Below are 19984 nucleotides of genomic sequence, written 5' to 3'. Positions count from 1 at the left end.
CTGGCAGTGAAGCAAAAGTCAACTTTTTTGTCCTAGTTAAAGAAATGACGCGAGTTGTTTTTGGGTAATGATTCTCCTTGCAGCCGCTTCCCTGGAACAGTGAGACATCCCTACAAATGCTTTCTGACAGGGCCCCCTGATTGTTCTGTCAGCTGCCCTTGTGACTAACGCAGGCTGGGAAGCCCACAGGCACTGCCATGAAACAACACTGGCCCAAGTTCTCACTCAAGACTTAACTCTTTTCCATGGGATGCTAATAGTATTAATAATACTGTTAATAACCACAATAGTATCAAACTTTTACTGAGAGCCAACTCTGTGCCAGGCAATGGGATACGTGCTTTATGCAAATTATCTTACTGGAACGTCACAAAACCCTGTGAAACGGCCACTATTATTATCCTCATTTTACAGATGGGTAAACTGAGGCTGAGAGCGGTTAAATAAACTTGCCTAAGGTCACAAAGCATGTAAGCAGCAGAGCTGAGATTTGAAAGCAGGCAGCCTTATTTCAGAACCCACGCTCTCAACCATGATGCTACCCTCAGTTTCCTCGCCTGTAAAATGGGCCTAATCATTCCAGCCACATCCATTATAAGAGCCATAAGGAAAGTGGAAACTGAAGTTCAGAGAAGTTAAGCAACTTGCTCAAGTTTACATAGCCAGCAAGGGATGGAGCCAGGGCCTGAATGGGGTCTTTTGATCCTCCATTATCTGACCTACAGTGTAGAGTGGCTGAGAGTATGGCCTTTGAAATCCTATGTCATTCACTTGTTGTGTGACCCTGGCAAGTTGTTAACTTCTCTGAGCTTTAGTTTCCTCTTCCAGGAAATACAGAACTGCTACGAGTGCTCAGAGAGACGATACGTGTATAGTAATGGCTTGGATCGACGCTAGGTACATAGTAAAAATTTAGAATACCAGATACAAGGAGGGGAAGTTACAGTATAAGGCTTAAGACTGTGAGCTCAAAAGAGAAAAAAAAAAATTAAAAGCATCAGCTCAAGAGGCTGAGTGCACAGTCCTGCCATTTACTGTATGACAGTGGGTGAGTGACTTAAGCCCACCGGGTCTGCATGTCCTCATCTGTAAACTGGGGATAATAACCTATAGGGTTGCTGGGAGATTTCAGTGAGAAAACACAAGCAAAGTGCTTGGAACAGTCAGGGCCATGTCGACAGGGCACAGTCAAAGCAAACTGCTCTGATTATTAATGATAAAAAGTGACCCCTGTTATTTCTACTACTCTAAACCACACTGCTTTTTTGGGTGAAAGTGTTTTTAAAACAATTAAATGCTATCAAATAAAGCATTATGGCCATGGCTGCACAAGTTTCATGGTTTGACTTACAACTAACCTTCCCCTCACATCATTCTCTCCCCATTTTGTTCTGCAAACAGATTTCTTTTCTTCGGAAAAGCAGAGGCAGGGTATTCAAATGGAGACTAAAAGGACCTGAAAACCTTCATAGGGAAAGTGGGTGCCTACAGTGGAGGATTACTGGACTGAATGTCAATATTATGACATAGTATGAGTGTGTTTCATGTTTGGTAATTGCAATCATTGTTGCTTTTGTTGTGGTCATCCATGTACAATGCTTGGTGTCAGTCTATTTATCTCTTGTAAAAATAAAATACAGTGTGTGTGTGTGAAAAAAAAAAAGAAAGTATAAGGCATAGATTGTTTTGGTTTTAGGCCAAAAAAATGTGTTAGCATATTAAATAGCTTTTCCTATCAAAGTGCCCAGCTACACCCAATACTGGTCACTTTTCCCCCATGAAGGCAAATTCCTTTCCTTCCATCCTTTTCCTTTCATTTCTGATATAAAAATCTTACATATCCTTAAAAAAAAAAAAAAAAAAGAAAGTGGGTGCCTAAAGCAAGGCACTCACCCCAGTGGCGGCCTCTCTGAATGGGTGTCCTTCAGAGGCAAATATACACATCATCTCTCGGAAGAGATCTCCCAGGCTCAGTGAGGGTCCTTCCTAGATTCCCAGCCCAGGCCAGAGCAACCCGTAACACCCCAGGGGACGAGGAGACGGCCCAAAGGCAAGGCCCTGGGTCCTGCAGCCTTTGTGGGTGCTAAGTGCTGACTCCAATTTCTCTATCTTCCTATGAAAATAACTGCACACGTCTCTACAAATGAAGGGCCACTGGTTGCTTGTTTTCCCAATAAACTTTCCAACCAAGAAACTGAATGTCAAGTGGATCTGTCAGAGTTCTGTCCAGACACGGCAGCCCTGAGCAGACACCAGAGAAAGAACAAGTCTTTCCCGCCCTCTGTTTTCCACTCCCTCTCTGTTGGTGAGGCGATGCAATTCTTATCTGGAACTTGACAGGATGTAGAAAATAATTACAAATGAAAAGGTTATTCATAATTTTTAAATGAGTTAATTAGTAAACCCAGTCAGACTTGCTCATTACAGTAATTAATAATTGATTACCCTTGAAATTAAACACAACTTTTCATCAAAAATCTAATTAAATATCTGTGCTTTTTGCCTGTTGATGAGTTGGTCTGCTAGCAAAGTCTTTGTTAAGGATAGTTGTGCTCAACAGAGACAATTAATCTGATTTTCAATAATTGATAGTTCCTTACAAGTTAGTCCTCACAGCCTGTGATGATGGCCAAGCAACAAGAGCTCATCCCTGGCCCCGGCAACTGGAGGAGAGCAAGCCCGAGGCTGCCAACCCAGCCCTTGAGGACAGGTAGGCACTCACCTCGCACCTGCAGCGCATTCACTGCGTTAGCTTACTCTTACTCCAGACTCATAAGCATCCTTCTGAGGTGATTGGGTCATGCCGGTTTTCTAGATGAGAAATCAGAACTCAGAGAGAGAAGTGAGCTGCCCAAGCTGCTCACTGGCTGAGCTGGGAGTGGAATCCAGGCTCTCAGGCCGGTGTGAGCTCTGCCCCAGCACCTTGCTGAGTTTCCAGGTAACAAAGGGAAGACCCCAGGCTAGCCTCTCTGACCTGGTCCTTGGATACAGAATCTAAACTCCTGTTTTAAGTTTCCCATATACATCGGGCTTTGTCAGAAGGACGCATTTATTCTTGGCAAGGACACATTCTCAGTGGACTGACGTCTCCTAACTCCAGAGACGAATTCTCCCAAATCGACCTCACATCTACCCTACCCCCAACCTACACTGTCACCCTCTTAGTTGAAGCCCTCAGCTTCTCTTGACTTGTTTATGCAATAGGGCCTGTTCTTTGTTCCTCCATCCTTACCTTTCTGAGATAAACATGTGACTATGTCCTGCCACCGCTTAAAGCCCTTCAATGGCTCCATGTTGCCCATCCAATAAGGTCCTTAACTTGGCCTCCACGGTGATCTTCATAATCTGACCAAACTCTCCTGCATTAGCTCCAGTCGTGTCCCCGACACCCCTCAGAGGCTTCAAACACAGAAACCCCTTTTGCCATCACATCATCCTCTTTCAAGACTTTGAAATGTCCCTGGGTTTGAAATTCCTTTCCTTCACGTCTACTTCTGGCTGTGACTTGAAGAGTCAGCTAAAACATCACCTTTCACAGGAAGTCTCCTCCAGTCCTCCTGGCTGGGGCTGGGTATTACCATAGCCCCTGAGCCGCCTCAGCCACTGCTAACACCACTATGCTATCATATCATATCAATCACTGCTTCTAAGCTAAGAACACCTCAAGAGTAGGGAACATATTGTTGGCCCTAGCACTCAGCACAGTGCCTGACTCAAGGTACCCTGTTTCGTTTGCTGAATGAAAAAGAAACTTCACAAAATCGTAGATTCTGAGACTATCAGTGTTGGAAGGAAAAGTAAAGGTCCTCCAGAGAACATGCCCAGTCAATGAATGAATCTTTTTCTTGCTTACATGGTCATAAGCACCGTTTGCACCCTTCCTAGGTAGGGAACTCACTACCGTCCACAGTAGTCCCTATCTTTAGATAGCTGATGATGGACCGTGTATTCTTACTAAATGGGAGATGAAGAAGCCCATGGGATGGAAAGCAGAAGAGAGCTTATTTAATCATATAAAGATTGATGCTTTCTTTCTGAACTAGGTTACATAGTACATAGTATAAACCTTGACTTCAACACAAAACAAGTTGATGTCTATATGTAGTGAACTACTTGACTCTTGATGAACAGTGACACTGCCTGTTCAAAAGTCTACTCATCTATGAAATATAATAATGTCAGTCAAAAGCAAGGGCTGTGTTAGTGGTTGGTGGGGATACAGTACTGGGAGTGCCACAAAGAAACTTCCATGCCAGGTGACAGTGCTTGGAACCCCACAACCCTCACCAGTAACCCAATCTACATCAATCATGAAATTCCTGCAGAGCCTGGGTGGGTGCTGACCTTTCCCAGTTTGGCTGTTCCTTGTACCCAATGACCCAGGGCAGGGATGGCAAATACCTCGTATGTCATCCATATTCTCCACTCCTGTGACCACAACAGACATGAGTAATCAATCACAGAGACTCTTTTCCATCGAGTCTGAATATAGCCTTGGGATCCTTCTCAACACAGCTTTCTAGGCGGCAACAGCTAATCAATCAGACAGAAGAATAGATAAACACGTATGCCAACCTGACCCTGATGCCCTGAAATTCTCTAAGCCAATCTTCACAGGGGGAAAAGAGATCCCGGATACCAGACGAGGCTTATTATACCTCAAGACGTTTAAGGAGACCTCCTTGTTTGCAGGGCTACTGTTTTCCTGATTACTTGTTTTTATTTAATTCAAAGATCTTGTAAGGGAAGTAACCTTACTGCTTACATCACCCAAACCCCCAACCACGCTTGAACCCCTTCTCCGCATCCCGAACAAGTGGGAGCCAGACCTCTCAAGACAGTTCTTTTCCATCCACAATGACTTTGCTCATCGCTAAGTTCTTTTTCACAATGGGCGGCACTCGGTCTTCCTTTGGCTTCTGCCAGCTAGTTCCATTTCTATTTATTGGGCTTACACTAAAAAGTTCCCTTTGCTTATAGAATTATCTCAGAATGCCTTAGCGAGGGTTCGAGGCCTTCTCAAGCTGGTCTGACCTACCTTAAATCTTAGAATTATAGAATTTGAAGGCTGGAAAGGACAGAGGGTTAAGCCAACCCCGCTGGATGCCTTTACTAAGAGGCTGATTTTCACAGAGGCAGCAGACTCTGCACAACATCCCCAGATCTCTTCAGATTAATAGCTTTCCTGGGAGCAGACCAAAGACCAAACACAGGGGTCTGAAGCAGGAAACCAGACTGTGCTGCAAATCAGTCAAAAGAGCGCACAGTGGGAGGCACTGCAAGCGAGGCAGCGGGTCCGGAGGAGTTGCTTACATCACGGACGTGCCCTGGGGTCGGGTAGGAAGGCCAGTCGGTGCTGCTCCGGGTCTCTGCGCTCCCTCAGGCAGCTCTAACCGCTCCCTGGGACCCTTTCTGACACTCGACCTTGGCTCCCCCGAGATGGCCCTGCCAGACCACCACCTTCGGACATGCCGCCTGGCTTGAGATCACACACTCTGATCTCTGGCAGTTTCCCTCCAACCCCAGGGCACCCTGCCTCCTTCCTGCTCCTCACTGTGGCACCGACAGGAGAGGCCAGCCTCCTGTCCAGCTGCCCAACTTGTCATTTCACTTCTAGTGACTCCCACCTATGACGCTCATGTCACAGATGACCACCTCAAAAGCCAGTCTTGGTGAGTGCTTTTGCCTGATGCCAGGCCTTCACCACACGAGAGAGCCGACGCAGAGCTTCCTTCCTGGTACACGTGCAGGAGCAGGAGAGGGCCCTGAGAGCTGACCTTGATGGTCTGGGCGGGGGGAGGGGGGGCGGGTGCAGGCCAGGCCAGTGATCCAGGGCTGCGCGGCTCACCCTGCAAGCTCTGACTGCCGTGCTGGCAGGGTGCCTTCATGCCCACAGGTGTCTCGGTCACTGCCCTCTGGGCCAAAGGGGACCCAAGGGAAGCTGGGGTGAGGGAGGTGCTTACCCACAAAGTACGCCAGTAGGATGACCAGCGTGGCTGAGATGGCAATGGCGCTCAGGGCCGCGCACTTCCAATTACAGTACTTGGAGGGCTTCTTGAGGTTGAAGGCCGGTCGGGAGAAGGTGCTACGGGGCAGGGGTCGGGGCGGAGGTGAGTACACGGTGCTGGACGTCAGAGGGTACCCCGGCGACGTGGTGCAGAAGAGCGGGGAGGTGCCTCCCGGCTTGAAGAGGAAGTGCCTGTGGATGGAGAGAAGCCAGAGGGCGTCAGGGGCTGACAACTCACCAGGAGCCCACACTGACCAGAGGATGCAGGCAGCAGTAGAAGAAGCATGCAGAGGAGCCCGGAGAGAGAGAGAGAGAGAATCACCACGGAGGAGACAGAGGGACAGAAAAACAGAGCATCAGGTACCCGACCACAAAACAGGGCACACGAAGACACGTTTCCACGAAACACGGATGGGACAGCCCTGCCCATGGGGAACCCACCCAAGCCAAGGCGGAAGGTGTTACCAACTGGACAGAAGGCTGAGTGTTGAGATCCTTTTCCTGGGAAGGGATGGGGCTGGGATGCTGTTTCTTGGGGAATAAACTAGGTGTTTTCTAAAATTATTGCGGTAAATTGGAAAGTGTCTAAAATCCTGTTCTGCCCCCTGGAGATTATGAAACCGAAAAATTTCCGTCTCCCTCCGATACGTCCTTTGCCTTTGTACCGTGGTGGAGGAATAAAATACCAATCGTTTTAAAGGGGGTTTTGGTAGGAGTGGGAACCAAGAAACCACCACTAAGCTCTGCCATGGTCAAGAGTCCCCTAGTGGCTGTCACACGGCCAATGGCAGCAAATGCCTTCTAAGCACTCTCCTCAAAAGCCAGTCTGCTGCCTTCCAAGCCCCTGGTAAAAGCCATGGGAGGGGACAGACGGGCAACTGCAGCCTGGTTACAGTCTTGAGGGCCGCACGGCAAGGTCAAAGCACACGGCTGTGGCCAGACTAAGTGCCAGGAAATCCTCCACAGCTTGGCTTTAACCATGGCCACGAGAAGACTGGGACACAGCCTGGGAAACGGGGTGCACTGGGTGTACTGCATGCCCCTGAAGTCTTAGGGTCAAAGGTAACACTTAGAGGAATCTTGTACCCTGCTGGGGTGCAAGATGACTCAGGCCACAGAATATATACTCAGGGCCAGCATACACACAATACAGGGCCTGTGCTGCATAGAAGTTGCTACATGAGATGGCTTTCAGAATGGCAGAGGCAGCCAATGAGATGCCAGGAGCGTCATATTAACAAGACTGCTGTTAATATGCTGGGGGACAGTGTATTCCAAGGATAAAGTCTTGCAAGTTGAACATGGACTTGGGGATGGGCATGCAACATGGCCTCCTCACTTCCCCCAGGAGATCCCAGGGAAAGGTCTCAGAGTCTGCATGCAAGTGCAGGAGCCACAGGGAGAGGACACACAGAGAGGAGGAGCATGGGGATGTCACCTACCCATCACTGTAAGACCCATCATGGCGGGAGGCGCTGAGAATGTCCATCTCAATGAGGTTGTCCTGCAATGTCCCTAGGAATGGCTGCTTGCCTAGGTTTCTATGCACACATGGAGACATGAATGAAGCAATGAGTCATGCATCAATGAAGGCGGAGAGTAGAGAAACACACAAAGTGGCTGACGGGTGCAGTTGTGCGTGAGGCCAGCAGGATGCAGTTTCCAGGCAATGGGTCTGCGTGCAAGCCACGAGTGCCCGGGGTCGGCCTGGCCCGGGGCACCTGGAGGGAGCACTCCCCATAGAAACCTGTATGTCTGCCAGCTGCGGGCATCAAGTCACAGATCTGACTGGTGAAGACTGACTATGGCTCAGGTGCTGAGCTAGGCATGTCATATCCATTTATCTCAAGTCTTCAAAAGAGGCAGTGCAAGGAAGGCAGTGTCATCCCCGTTTTACAGACGAGGAAATGCAGATGTGGAGAGGTCCCAGGACTAGCCAAGGCTACCAGCTAGCAAGGTTCAAAGCAGGAATTTGAGCCCAAGTTTATCTGGTTCCGAAGCCTGTGCTTTCTCCTCTACTTCACCCTGCCTACGTCTGCTTTAACAACAGCCAGCGATGCGTACTTTGCTAGTCCAAAGGAAAAAGACAGACAAGCATTTTGGGCCATTTGCTTCTAAAGCTGTGGTTTTCAAACTTGGGTAAGCACCAGAATCCTCTGGAGAGCTGTGCTTTGCTGAGACCCAGCCCCAGAAATTCGGGGTCAGTAGGTGTTGGGGGCCTGGGGATCTGCATTTCTCACAAGTCCCCAAGCTGTGATTGTACTGGAATGTCAGGGTCCTTTGGCAGTGCGGGGACCTGGGTGATGACTGATTGGCGAGGATGGCACCCCACAGAGACAGAGGGGGAGGGCTCTTTTGTCCCTCCACATGCACTGAGGGCAGTGCAGCATTTTCGGGACCCAGAATGAAGGTAGACACACTAGCTATTTTAGTCTCAACCGTGCCTGCTAAGTGGCGTCACTCACACATGAGTGCATGGGATCCTGTTTTCTGATATTTCAGGATTGCTGCCACCTCCCTTGAATCATTTCGAAGAAGCCGGTGGTGCATGCGGCCTGCTGTGTGTGCCCAAGGGAAAGACTGACTGCAGAAAGCTACCTTTCACGGCCAGCCCTGCCAGGGACCATCCTTCTGACTTTGACCAGGTCGTGAGAACCGGAAAACCTACATTCAAGTCCCTCTTCTGCCGCTTTCGTGCTGTGTGACTTTGCGTAAACACTTTAACCACTTCTAATCTTATATTACTTTTTTCATCTGTAAAATGGGGCTAATAATACTAAGCTCACAGGTTGCTCTAGGACCAACTGAGGAATGTTGGAAGCTTTTCAAGGGCTAAACAAAGATTACAGGAGTACTAATGCTAACTATAATAGCGACTACCTACCCTACATCCACCGTATGCTTTTCACTGTCTAGAACTCGGCAACTATTATCCAGTGTAAATCTTCCTCTTCACAACAACCTACAAAGTCTCTGCCATCATCTCTGTTTTGCGGGCTGGCACGGCAAGGCTCGGAGAAGTAACACTCCTAAGGTCTTACTGTACAGTAAACAAGCGGCAGAGCTTGACGGCAGCCTGAGTCTGTCTGACGCCAGAGCTCAGGCCCTCTCTGCCTGTAACCCTGGGTCACTGCCTAGCCTGTGGCTTTGCCCCTGGCTGGCCTCGAAGACCAACGCGAGGGGTTGTAAGTACTATCTCAGAGCACCATTTCGTGGGCACTCCTGGGTACAGGCAACACTGTTTTGCAGCCAGGCCTCTGAGTACCGCCGTGGTGGTGGGGACCTTCCCTTTGAGAGGATCCTGAAGCAGTCTGGGTCCAGCAGCCTGGGTGGCAGGCGGTTCTGATAGCGTTCACTACCCCTGGGGCATCCCACAGAGCCTGGGAGTTCCTGCAGGGGAGTCCCTCAGAGTGGCCCCATTTCTGCCCCCAGACAGATGGCCTCCTGATGGGAGGTCTGTGACACAGTGGGAGGTACACAGGCCCCGGGGTCAGCATGGTCTGGTTCCATCATGCCCCGGGGCCTCAAGCAGGTGAATCCGTCTCTCTGATGGTTCATAAACCAGGAGACTCACTCTCCTTAGAGATCCAGATGGTACTTCTCCTGAAGTATCATCTGGCTCACGCCATTGCCCTGCTCTCATCCCTCCAGTGGCATCACAGGAATAAAGCCTTTGCTGCTATTTGCCTGAATCACGTGTCCCCAAATACCTGCACAGATCAGTCCCTCCCTTCTCACCCTAACTATAAAAGCTCCCACCCTACTCTTTCCAGTCACCCACTGGCCCCCTGCACTGCTTTAGATTTCCACGTAGCACTAGACATGCACACACACACATATGTATATGCGTATATGTATGTGTGCAGGCGTACGTGTGTGTGTGTGTATATATATATATGTATATAATACGCTTATTGTGCTTTTTCCTAATGCCATTTAGTTTCATGAGGGTAGAAATCTTAGGTCGTATTCTCTGCCCGTGTGCCCAGAGTCTAGAAGAGTACCTGACACATGGAAGCAGGCACTCAAATAACATTTGCCGAATACTGCAGATGACGAGGTATACAAAGATAAGCGTGCCTGGCATATCGCTAGCATGCAGTTGGCGTTTAATTGAGGGCAGCGCAGGTGATGTTTTATTATTATTTCATCCATTCCCTGCATTTCACGAGGAAATTTTCAGCCTTCTTATAGTCTATACGGCCCAGCCTGAGCAGGCCCTAACTGCCCCTGTCCAGGGGCCCCAGGGATGAGTTCTTGCTGCCGCCCTAGGGCTTGAGGGTGGCTGCGTGGCACGCTCGCCAGAACATGTAGGAGTCTGACCTGCATCACTACGTAAGGACTATGCTCTCAGAGAGTCAAATCTATACTTAAGACGCATCAGAAACAAATAAATAAATATATTCAGGGAAAAAAGACAAAGGATAAAGATCAAAATGTTAACAGTGGGGATTTTCCACTGTCTGGTTCAAGAGTGATTTTAATTTTTAATTTTGTAATTCAAAAGGAAACAGTTATTTAAAAAGAGAGAGCAGACAAGTATCTCCTAAAAGTACAGATCTATTCAAACAAGGGAAGAGGCAACGCAACAGAACAAAGGGTTTCTAGAGTGATAGAGTGCATAGCATTTCCTGAAAGAGCGTCCATTCCCATGCTAATTTGGATGTTAATCATTTAGATCACTCGGGAGTTAGGGGGGACATGAGCACTTGCTGAAATGCTGCCTATTCAGATGCTATTATTGTCTTGACATAGTAAGCCTCATTCTGTACTTTCAAAACTGAGTTCTGGGTCAAATTATTAGGTCTCATTTGACTGCTGAGAAAACCAAGACCCAGAGAGACATGTGTCCTGCTCCCATCCACACAGCAAGTCAGTGGCAGAGCTGGAACGAAAACCCGGGTGTCCAGACTCCCAGTTCAAGGCTCCCCGCTAAATTTCCTGTCTATCTCTGCCCCCAGCACTCTGGGTTTCTGGTTCTTCTGAAACACAGAAGTGACGAGGATTTCCTGATGGGGACCCTGGGCTGCTGAGCCCTCCTTGGGTCACAGTGCTGCAGGGTCTCCAGCTCACTGCTGCTGGGAGCTCAGGTATGGCCACTGGATTCATCTGACCTCACGTTGGTGGGTGCTGTTACAGATATGGAAACTGAGGCCCAGATAGGTTAAGTGACAGCCTAAGATCACACAGCAGTGGAAAGCTAGAGATGGGACTCAAACTCAGATCTCTCCGGCCTCACAGCCCCAAGCTGCCTGTAAGGAAAGAGCTGCCGCTGGCTTGGAGAAGGAACTGCAGTGTAGTGCTAGGCTGCTCTCAAAGCTCTTCTTAGAGAGGGGAGGGGACTGGCTCCCCTCTAAGCCTGAGGGGGGGCCCTGGACCAGTCCCTGAGCTGCCTGAAGCAGGGTTCCATCTCTCTGACCCAGGGCCGGTTGAGCTTGCCTCCCAAGCACAAAACGCACGGCTTTGGGGAAGGAAGTGGCTGGGAAGCTGCAGTGGTCAGTAGTTCTTCTGGGACTGCCCTGTTCAACAGCCCAGCTTCTCACCATGAGCCCACTGTCCTGGACCATGTTTCCACCCCCTAAGCCCTGGAACAGCCACCCGGTAGAGCAGGACAGGCAGGGATCACACCCCACACTCTGCAGACCCCCAGCCCTGCCAAGGTGTGCAGGGTGTTAAGAGACTTGGCCAAGACCACACTTAGAGTTAGTTATGGAGCTGGCATTTGAACAAATGGATGAACAAAGAAACAAAAATGAACCAGGTCTTCCCTGCCAATCTCACGATGTCACTCTCGATTTGCAAGATGTTGGCAGCTACTCACCCCTACTTCTACCACCCCCAGCCCCCATGCCACAGGGAAGAGTGCAACCTCCTGTTCATGGAACTCAAGGTCCTCCACCAGTAACCCCCATTTACTGTCATCTCCACTGGGAAACCCCTGCAGCTCCCACTTCACCAAACTCTTGACTCTCTCTCCAAAAGGCCAAGCTCCCTCCTGGCCTTTGCACAACTGTCCCTCATCTCAGAATTCCTTTCTCCCTGCAGAGTCTACTAATGCATGCCCCAAGATGCTACCTTTAATAATCAGGAAGGCAGCACTGGACAGCGGTTAGGGGCATAAGCTCCAGAGTCAGCCGGCCTGGGTATGGCTCTTGGCCCTGCCATTTACTGGCTGTGGCTCCTTAGGCGAGTTACTTAAGTTTTCTGTTCTTCAGATTCTTCACCTCTAAAGTGAGGAGGAGAATAAGACTACCTTTCTGTGCAGAAGAGTTAAGATAGCAGTCCTGACTGCTATCCTTCGAAAGGCCTGCTTATAAGGTTGGCCCTTGGCTGGTGTCTGGGAACTTAGGCTTCAGGAGGGTTCCCACCATCAACTGATAAGAGGGGCTGACTCACTGAGTTTTATTTGTACAGACGATATGGTTTATGCTGAACACCTGCTTTCCTTCTGGGAGTCTGGATTGTGGGTACTTGCCAGGCAGGTGAATGTCCATGCGACCAGCCCCCAGTAAAAACTCTGGGCCCTGAGTCTCTAATGAGCTTCCTCGGTTGGGAGCTCATTAGAGCACCCAGGGGGGGCTCTCTGAGTGTTTGCTGTGATTGTTATTTGAGGCTTCCAAGCCGAGGGAGCAACACCCTCTCCCCTCCTCTCAGAGCAACACCCAGACAGCCCTGTCTCCATTCATTCATTTATGGGTCTGCCTCCCTCCCCAGACCTCCAGCTTCTTATGTGGCAGTGGCTGTATCTTATGCATGTCTGTGACGGAATCACCAATGACAGGGACGACCGTCCTTCCCAATTCCCTGCGATGCTCAGGGGCCGGCCTGGCGCACCAGCAGACACCGTGTGTCATTCTGGGAAGCGCATCAGGGCCGGGCTGGAGACCACGGGATCGTCTCCCATCCCTGAGGGTGGGCAGGGCTGTTCCCCAAATTGAGGATGACCACAGGGTGGCCCCCAGGCTCCCAAACCAGGCCTGAGATCACATGAGTTAGAGCTGAGGTCTGGCAGCCTTCTACTCCAGCTTCCCCTTCATCCGACAGGAGCCTGATGGGTTATTAATCAGGCAGTCCCTGTGGAATCAATTACGCGTCTGATGCTGGAGAGTGTGAGAGAAGTGGATCAGGTTTTAGGGGACCCTGAACACATGGCTCCCACCAGAATGGACCACAGATGCACCTGCAGGGCTTAAAGTAATACCACACCCCGGCTCTGGGGAGCACAGGTAGACTCGATCTCCTCCTTGGGGGACTCAGTCGCCCTGGGGGAGTGCCAGAGGCACAGCGGGGGCACAGAAAGGAGTGGGTTAACCAAGCCCTCTCTCTCCTTCATCCTTCTGCTAGCCTTCCTTTTCCTGCCAGCATGCAATTGAACTTCCCCCTGGTCATTCTACCAGCTGTTACGGTATTTGCTCAGCTATTTATTTTAGACTCTCAACAGAAACTCAGCGTGACAATTAGGGAAGGGTCTGTGGCTGTTTCTCTGGCATCAGGAGGGCCCCCGTTCTGGTGGGGCTTGTTTATTAGGACAACGGTCTCAAACAGGCCCTGCTCTCTGGCGCTTCTAGGGCTTGGCTCAGGCTGCGCCTCTCCAGGCCCTCCTTTCCTTCCTGCCTCTCCCTGGGGCATCCTGCTTTTCAACACAGTCACACAGCACCAGGTCTGTTGGGAAGTCTTCTCTGTGCCCCACTCAAGGCTCAGGTGAGTATATGTATCCATTCATTTGTTCCATCATTCATTCACTCATTCATTTCACCTGTGTGTTAATATCTGCCAAGCCCCCAGCAGGTGGCAAGGCTGTGTTGTGTGCTGGGGATCCCGAGGCAATTAAAACACATTTCCTGTGCTTATCTCTATCCTACTGCAAGAGTCTAGTCTCTTAAATGTCTCAGGCACACAGTAGGCATTGCGTGAATATTTACTGCACAACAAGTACTACATGATAAGCAGATGAGCACTTACTGTGTGCTAAGACATTTGCAGGCATTATTTTATGTAATTGCTCCAACATCCTTATGAGGCAGTATGGTAGATTCAAGGTGGATGAAAATTCTTGGCACTTCTCCCTTTGAGAAGTGGGGTCTACTGTCCCTCCCTTGAAGCTGGCTGGCCTGTGACTGCTTTGACCAACAGAATATGGCAAAAGTGACACCGTGCCAGTTCCGGGCCAAGCCGTTTAGGAGGATCAACGGCTTTTTGTCAGTGGAGCCTTGAGCTGCTGGGGACAAAGTACAGTTCCCTGCAGGGGAGGCCATGTGGAAAGACCCTGAGACCACATCAGAAGGAGAGGGGCCCTACCGAGCCCAGCTTTCCAGCTGTCTCCCCCAAGGTGTCAGGCACGTGAGTGAAGCCATCTTGGATCCTTCAGACCAGCCCAGCCAACAGCCAAATACCACTGATGGACCCCAGTCTATCCCACGCGGAGCAGAAGACCAGCCCAGCTGAGCTCTTCCTGAACTGCTGATTCACACTATGAAGTACAATCAACTGGTGTTTTTAAACCACTAAGTTTTGGGTAGTTTGTTATGTGGCAATAGATCATCAGAACAGGAATTTGCTAATATTTTCTCCCTTTTAGAGACAAAGACTTATAAGGTCTAGGTCCACAGCTAGTGAGCACTGGGGTGGGGGGTGTCTGAGCATAGGGTGTGTCTGACCCTGAAATCTGTGCTTTGAACAACTCACTACAGTGAGTGGACCATCACTGATGCCCTCAGAACACCAGGGCCAAACTCACTTCTTCAAAGTAGACAAGAGATAGAACCTGTGGTTTCCTCTCAATTCTTCTGGTGAGTAGGAGCTTAATAAATATTTTTGAATGACTTTTTTCTTCACAGGGTTGATATGCGGAGCAGATATATATGGCAAAAATGGAAACGGCTTTTATAGCGTGTATTTTAATGCCAGGCACTGTGCTGTGTGTTTCTCATATATTTCATTTACTCCCAACCCAAGAGGCGTGAATTCTTGACCCAATTTACAGATGGGGACGTCAAGGTTCAGAGACGTTAAGGAGGCTGTCCAGCTAGCAAGCATTAAAGCCAAGGTAGGAATCCACATCCATCCGATCTAAAGCCCACATCCTTCCCACCTCACCAAGTTGATCACAGTTACTTTTGATTCTATCTATCTGCCAGACTTGACATTGATCCCTCTTAAACTATACCTTGTTAGTTTTGTGCTGTCAACCAGCTGGTATGAAGATCTAGAATTCTGACTGTGTTATCCACTGTATTAGGCGCCTCTCCCAGTTTTAGGCTATCTTTAGATGCACAGAACTCTGAGGTCACAGCGGAAACCTTCCTCAAACATTTCACCTGGGTCTTCAAGGACTTTGCTAGGCCAAGAAGTGAGGAGGAAGGTGACTCTGGCAGAGAGTTGTGCAAAGAGTATGTGCAAAGGCACAGGGGCATGAAAGGCCTGGGGATTTGATGGAATACTGATAAATACACATATATGTACACTCACATATACACACATATACTGAATATTAAATTTACATAATTATGTTATATATGTGAATGGATTTAGAAAAGCAAGAAAATGTGATATAAACATGAGTAGACGCCAACATGTTAACAATGATTACCATTTGGTGGTAGATATGGGTGACTTTCCATTTCCTAACTGCTCTACAGAACATTAGTTGAATGATAAAGTATAAGAAAAAAGAAAACAAAGTTCCATGTGGTTTGAGCAATGGACGTGGGAGGAGAGAGGGTCAGATAGGCATGTGGGCACTGGCTAACGAGGCAAGAGACTTAAGCTGGGACCACCTTCACATCTCAAACTAACCGTCAGGAGAATGTCCTTGCTACTGGTCCTCTATCTTCCTTTCCCTTGAAAAACTTGGAGAACCACCTCCTTTTTTTTTTTCCCCCCCAAGCCCCGGAATACCCTTTCTAGCAGCAGGGGAAGAAGAAAACAGCACATAGAAAAAGCACAGAGGCGGACAACAAGGAAAGTCAGCCGCAGGTCCTCGGCTCAGCAACTCGGGAGACTGGGAGGCCGCAGAACGGTCGCTCCACTCCGGGATGAGAACCACCTACTTTGATCCTATGTGAGAAAAATGAACATCTAAGCAGAGGGAGTAGCTGCCATGCTCCATGCAGAGAATCAGAACCATCGATTACTTGCTGGCTTCTTTCAAAACCAACCATGTGCTGTCATTCAATAAGCACTTTGGAAATAATGGAGATCTGATTAAGCTACTCTGGGTAGGAAGACATACAATTATCTGACTCTGTCCGTGAAGAGAGCAAAGGAGGCACGTAGGAAAAAGTCACACATGATTTTAAAGACTGTCAACGGAAACATATTAATTAAGGGACTAGGGGCAGGTTGGGCCACATCTGTGAGAAATTTGCTTTTGGAAAAATGATTCTACACGAGTAAAATGGCACAAAAGGATGTTGATTTTCTCTCACTGGACCCACTAGCTCAGTGTGGGAATACCACCGTCATGCGCCAGGCAGAGTCAGATGGGTACGCCTTCCACGTATAGATTAATTTCACTTCCTCAAATGTGGTATGACTTTTGTCCTCTTCGCAGATAAGGAACAGGAGTTTGAGAAAATCTTTGTTCCCCACTACTTTGAGAACTACTTTCTCTTTGAGAAAGAGCTTCCAAATGTCCAGCCTGGGACACTTCATCCTCAGTTTAGAGAAAATAGGAAAAGGCTATGTCCCCCAAAGCCAAGAGTGCTTATATCAGAGTGGTAGGATTATGGGTACATCTAACTTTCGTCTTTCTATCTTTCTGCGTTTTCTCCAGTGGGTTTGTATGGTTTTTATAATCTTAAAAAACTCCCTACTGTTTGGGAAAAATAGTGGCTTAGCAAAGGGAAGGAAGAAGGCTACGAACAGAGGCTGACTGAAATCCCTGAGCTGAAAGAAGCATTCGAGGAGGCTGGAAGAAGGGAGAGGTAGAGGGGGTCCAGGCCAGGAGAAGACGGTTGGTGGTGTAGGGAGACAACACTGCACCCGGAAGCTGGGCCACTTGGGTTCAAATCTCAGTCGTGCACGGACTGCCTACCCTTTTTGAGTCTCAGCTTCCAAGTCTCTTAAATGGGATCACAATAGTAATACCTATTCCCTAAAGTTGTGAGGATTCTATCATATCCCACATATGAAAGCCCTTGTAAGCAAAACTCAAATGTATCAATGTTAGGGATCATTAAGGCTCTGGGTATAGAGGGGCTAGGCCAGCAGGAGAGGAGGAGAGGAGGTGAGGGGAGATGGCAGTCACCGAGCACCCACTGCAGGCCAGGCAGGCTCATGCCAGGCAGAGGGTGACCAAGTCACGGTAGGGACAGGCAGAGGTGTGGGCCCAGATCAAACCCTGGGAGCCTGCTCTCCGCCAGCCCCGCTCACACACATCAGCTCTCATCTACTGTTACAACAGCCTTCTCCAGTGGGCAGCAACCCCGTGGTGTATGAAAGGGAGGCACAAAGGGGGTCAGCAAATTGACCAAGGTCATACCTTCAGTAAGCAGCAGGTTAGCCCTGAACTTCAGGGCTGCTCGGTTCCCAAGCCCCAGCTCTCTCTCCCCTACATCATGCCACCGCCCTTCTCGTATCCCTACGCTGTGGCCCAGACCCCAGCCGCCCGGGCCGGGCCCGGTGGTGGGCACACAGCGGGGCCCCTCCAGAGCCCGAGGGTCTCAGCCCGGCCGCCCCGCGCCCCGCACCTGGTCTCCAGCGGGATGTTGCTGTTGAGCAGCCAGTTGTCCTGGGCGTGGGCCGGCTCCTGCGCGCCCCCGGCCGCGGGCTCTCCGGAGAGCGAGTGATCCGTGGGGGCCGGGCTTGGGTTGCTCCTCGGAGTGAAGTTGCCCCGGTTCAGGGAGCTAATGGAGGCCGTGTGGTGCTGGTTAGGGGTGTGGGCGTGCGAGAGCGGCAGCGGCGGTGTCCGGAGCCGAGAGTGGTTCTGCAGGCCGCCCGGGGGATCTAGGGCACAAACACGCGCAGTCAGCGGGGCGGGGACGGCCCCACGGGGACCGCGCGGCAGCAGCCGGGCCAGCCGCAGGCACTGGCAAACCGGACACGGTCATGCGGTCAATACACAGGTGCTCGACAGGCACTTATTGAGCACCTGCTCTTCTAGGTGCTGGAGATACATCAAGGAGCAAAGCAGACAAAACTCCTGTCCCCACTGAGCTGACATTTTCTTAAGAGAGATAATAAACAAGATTAAAAAAAAAAAAAAAAAAGACTAGCCTCGCATGTCATCAGCTTCCCGCTGTTTCTTTGGTACTTTTAGGGTATGGCTAGAATCAGTAACTTCAACATCACCTGGGAATTTTTTCGAAATGAAAATTCTTGGGCCCTGCCCCAGAGTTACTGAACCATGAATTCTGGGGTGGGGTCCATTAATCTGATTCCACAAACTCTCCAGGTGATTCAGACGTGTGCTAAAACGTGAGCATCACCAATTACACACAATGGTACATAGCAAGAGGAAAAAACAAGGTAAGTTAATACATAGTTTACCGAGATGGTGATAAATCTGAGAACACGTAAAGCCAGGAAGGGCGCTGTGGCCTGTGTATTTGGAGGCAGTGGTGAAACTTTAGGTCACACAGCCAGTGATGGCCTCAGGTGACTTCTGACTACAGGGAATGAGCCACACTGGTGTCTGGGGGGGATTAAAAACCACCACTAACATCTCTTGAGCCCTTACTATGTGCCAGGCACTATTCCGAGCCCTCTACCTGTGTTAATTCAGCTCATCCTCACGACCCACTACAAAGCAGGTACTGTCTGTATCTCCATTTTACAGGTGAGAGAATTAAGATACATATTTTGTTTATATATATTAAATATACTTATATGTATATGTTTTATTTATATATAAATATTTATATTTTATTTACTCCTTTCAAGTACTTGGAGCAATAGGTATTATTATCACCAAATTTATAGGTGAAAAACTTAGACTCAGAGCAGGTAAGTAAAGTGCCCAGGGGCATATGGCTAAGTGGATGCTATTTACAAAGAAAGTTTCTAGTGATGCCGCTAGAGGCAAGTCCTGGAAGTAAATCTGAAGTACCATCCTCCTAAGCTATGCTCACAAAAAGCCTAGCTTTGTAAGCTAAGGATATTATGAGGGTGGAGAAGGTCAGGAAACTGGATTCTGTCCTAGATTTTGCCACTTATTAACCACATGACCATTGTCGTGGACTGTATGTTTATGTCCCTCCAAAATTCATAAGTGGAAGCCCTACCCCCAATGTGATGGTATTTGCAGATGGGGTTTCGGGGAGGTAATCAGGTTTAGATGAGGACATGAAGGTTGAGTGTGCTTATAAGAGGAGACCAGAGAGCTAGCTTTCTCTCTTTCTCTCTGCGCCATGTGAGGATATGGCAAGAAGGTGGCCATCTGCAAACTAGGAAGAGGCCTCTCACCAGATGCTAAATCTGCCCATACCTTGATCTTGGACTTCCCAGCCTCCGGAACTGTGAGAAATAAAAGTGTGTGGTTTAAGCGACCCAGTCTATGGTACTCTGCTTTAGCAGCCCAAGGTGACTAAGACAGAAATTGGTACCCAAAAGTGTGATGATGCTGGAACAAATATCTAAAAATGTGGAAGCATCTTTGGAACTGGGTAATGGGTAGAGTCTGCAAGAGTTTTGAGGTACGTGCTAAAAAAAGACTATGTTGCTCTGTTGAGGGACTGTTAAATGTGATTCTGGTGAGTGCTCAGGAGAAAAAAAAAAAAGAAGAAGTGTACAGAAAGTTTCTATCTTCTTAGAGAATACATAAATATGTACAGACTAGTGATAGAAATCTGGACACTAAGGGCAATTCTGATGAGATCTCAGAAACGAGGAGCATGTAATTGGAACAATGGAGGAAAGGCGATCCTTGTTCTACGGTGACGAAGAACTTGGCTGAACTGTGTCCGTGTTCTAGTGTTTTGTGGGAGGTAGAAGTTGTGAGCAATGAAATTAGATATTTCTCCGAGGAGATTTTGAAGT

At 49.0% G+C, this 19984-nt stretch overlaps 1 protein-coding gene across 2 annotated transcripts in view; it reads right to left on the bottom strand.

Annotated features, from left to right (window-relative positions):
- TENM4 (teneurin transmembrane protein 4) overlaps positions 1 to 19984 on the bottom strand; it is a 740746-nt gene that overhangs the window by 220273 nt on the left and 500489 nt on the right. For both annotated transcript variants that reach the window (XM_082410302.1, XM_082410301.1), the window contains 3 exons: positions 17698 to 17953; positions 7450 to 7548; positions 5964 to 6199 (listed from right to left, as the gene is read on the bottom strand). In XM_082410302.1, the coding sequence (XP_082266428.1) occupies positions 5964 to 6199; positions 7450 to 7548; positions 17698 to 17953 (591 nt within the window). The remainder of the gene's footprint in view (positions 1 to 5963; positions 6200 to 7449; positions 7549 to 17697; positions 17954 to 19984) is intronic.

Source organism: Balaenoptera physalus (assembly GCF_965194825.1).
Source record: "Balaenoptera physalus genome assembly, chromosome: 10".
NCBI lineage: Eukaryota > Metazoa > Chordata > Mammalia > Artiodactyla > Balaenopteridae > Balaenoptera > Balaenoptera physalus.
This window is presented reverse-complemented; position numbering and strand designations above follow the sequence as displayed.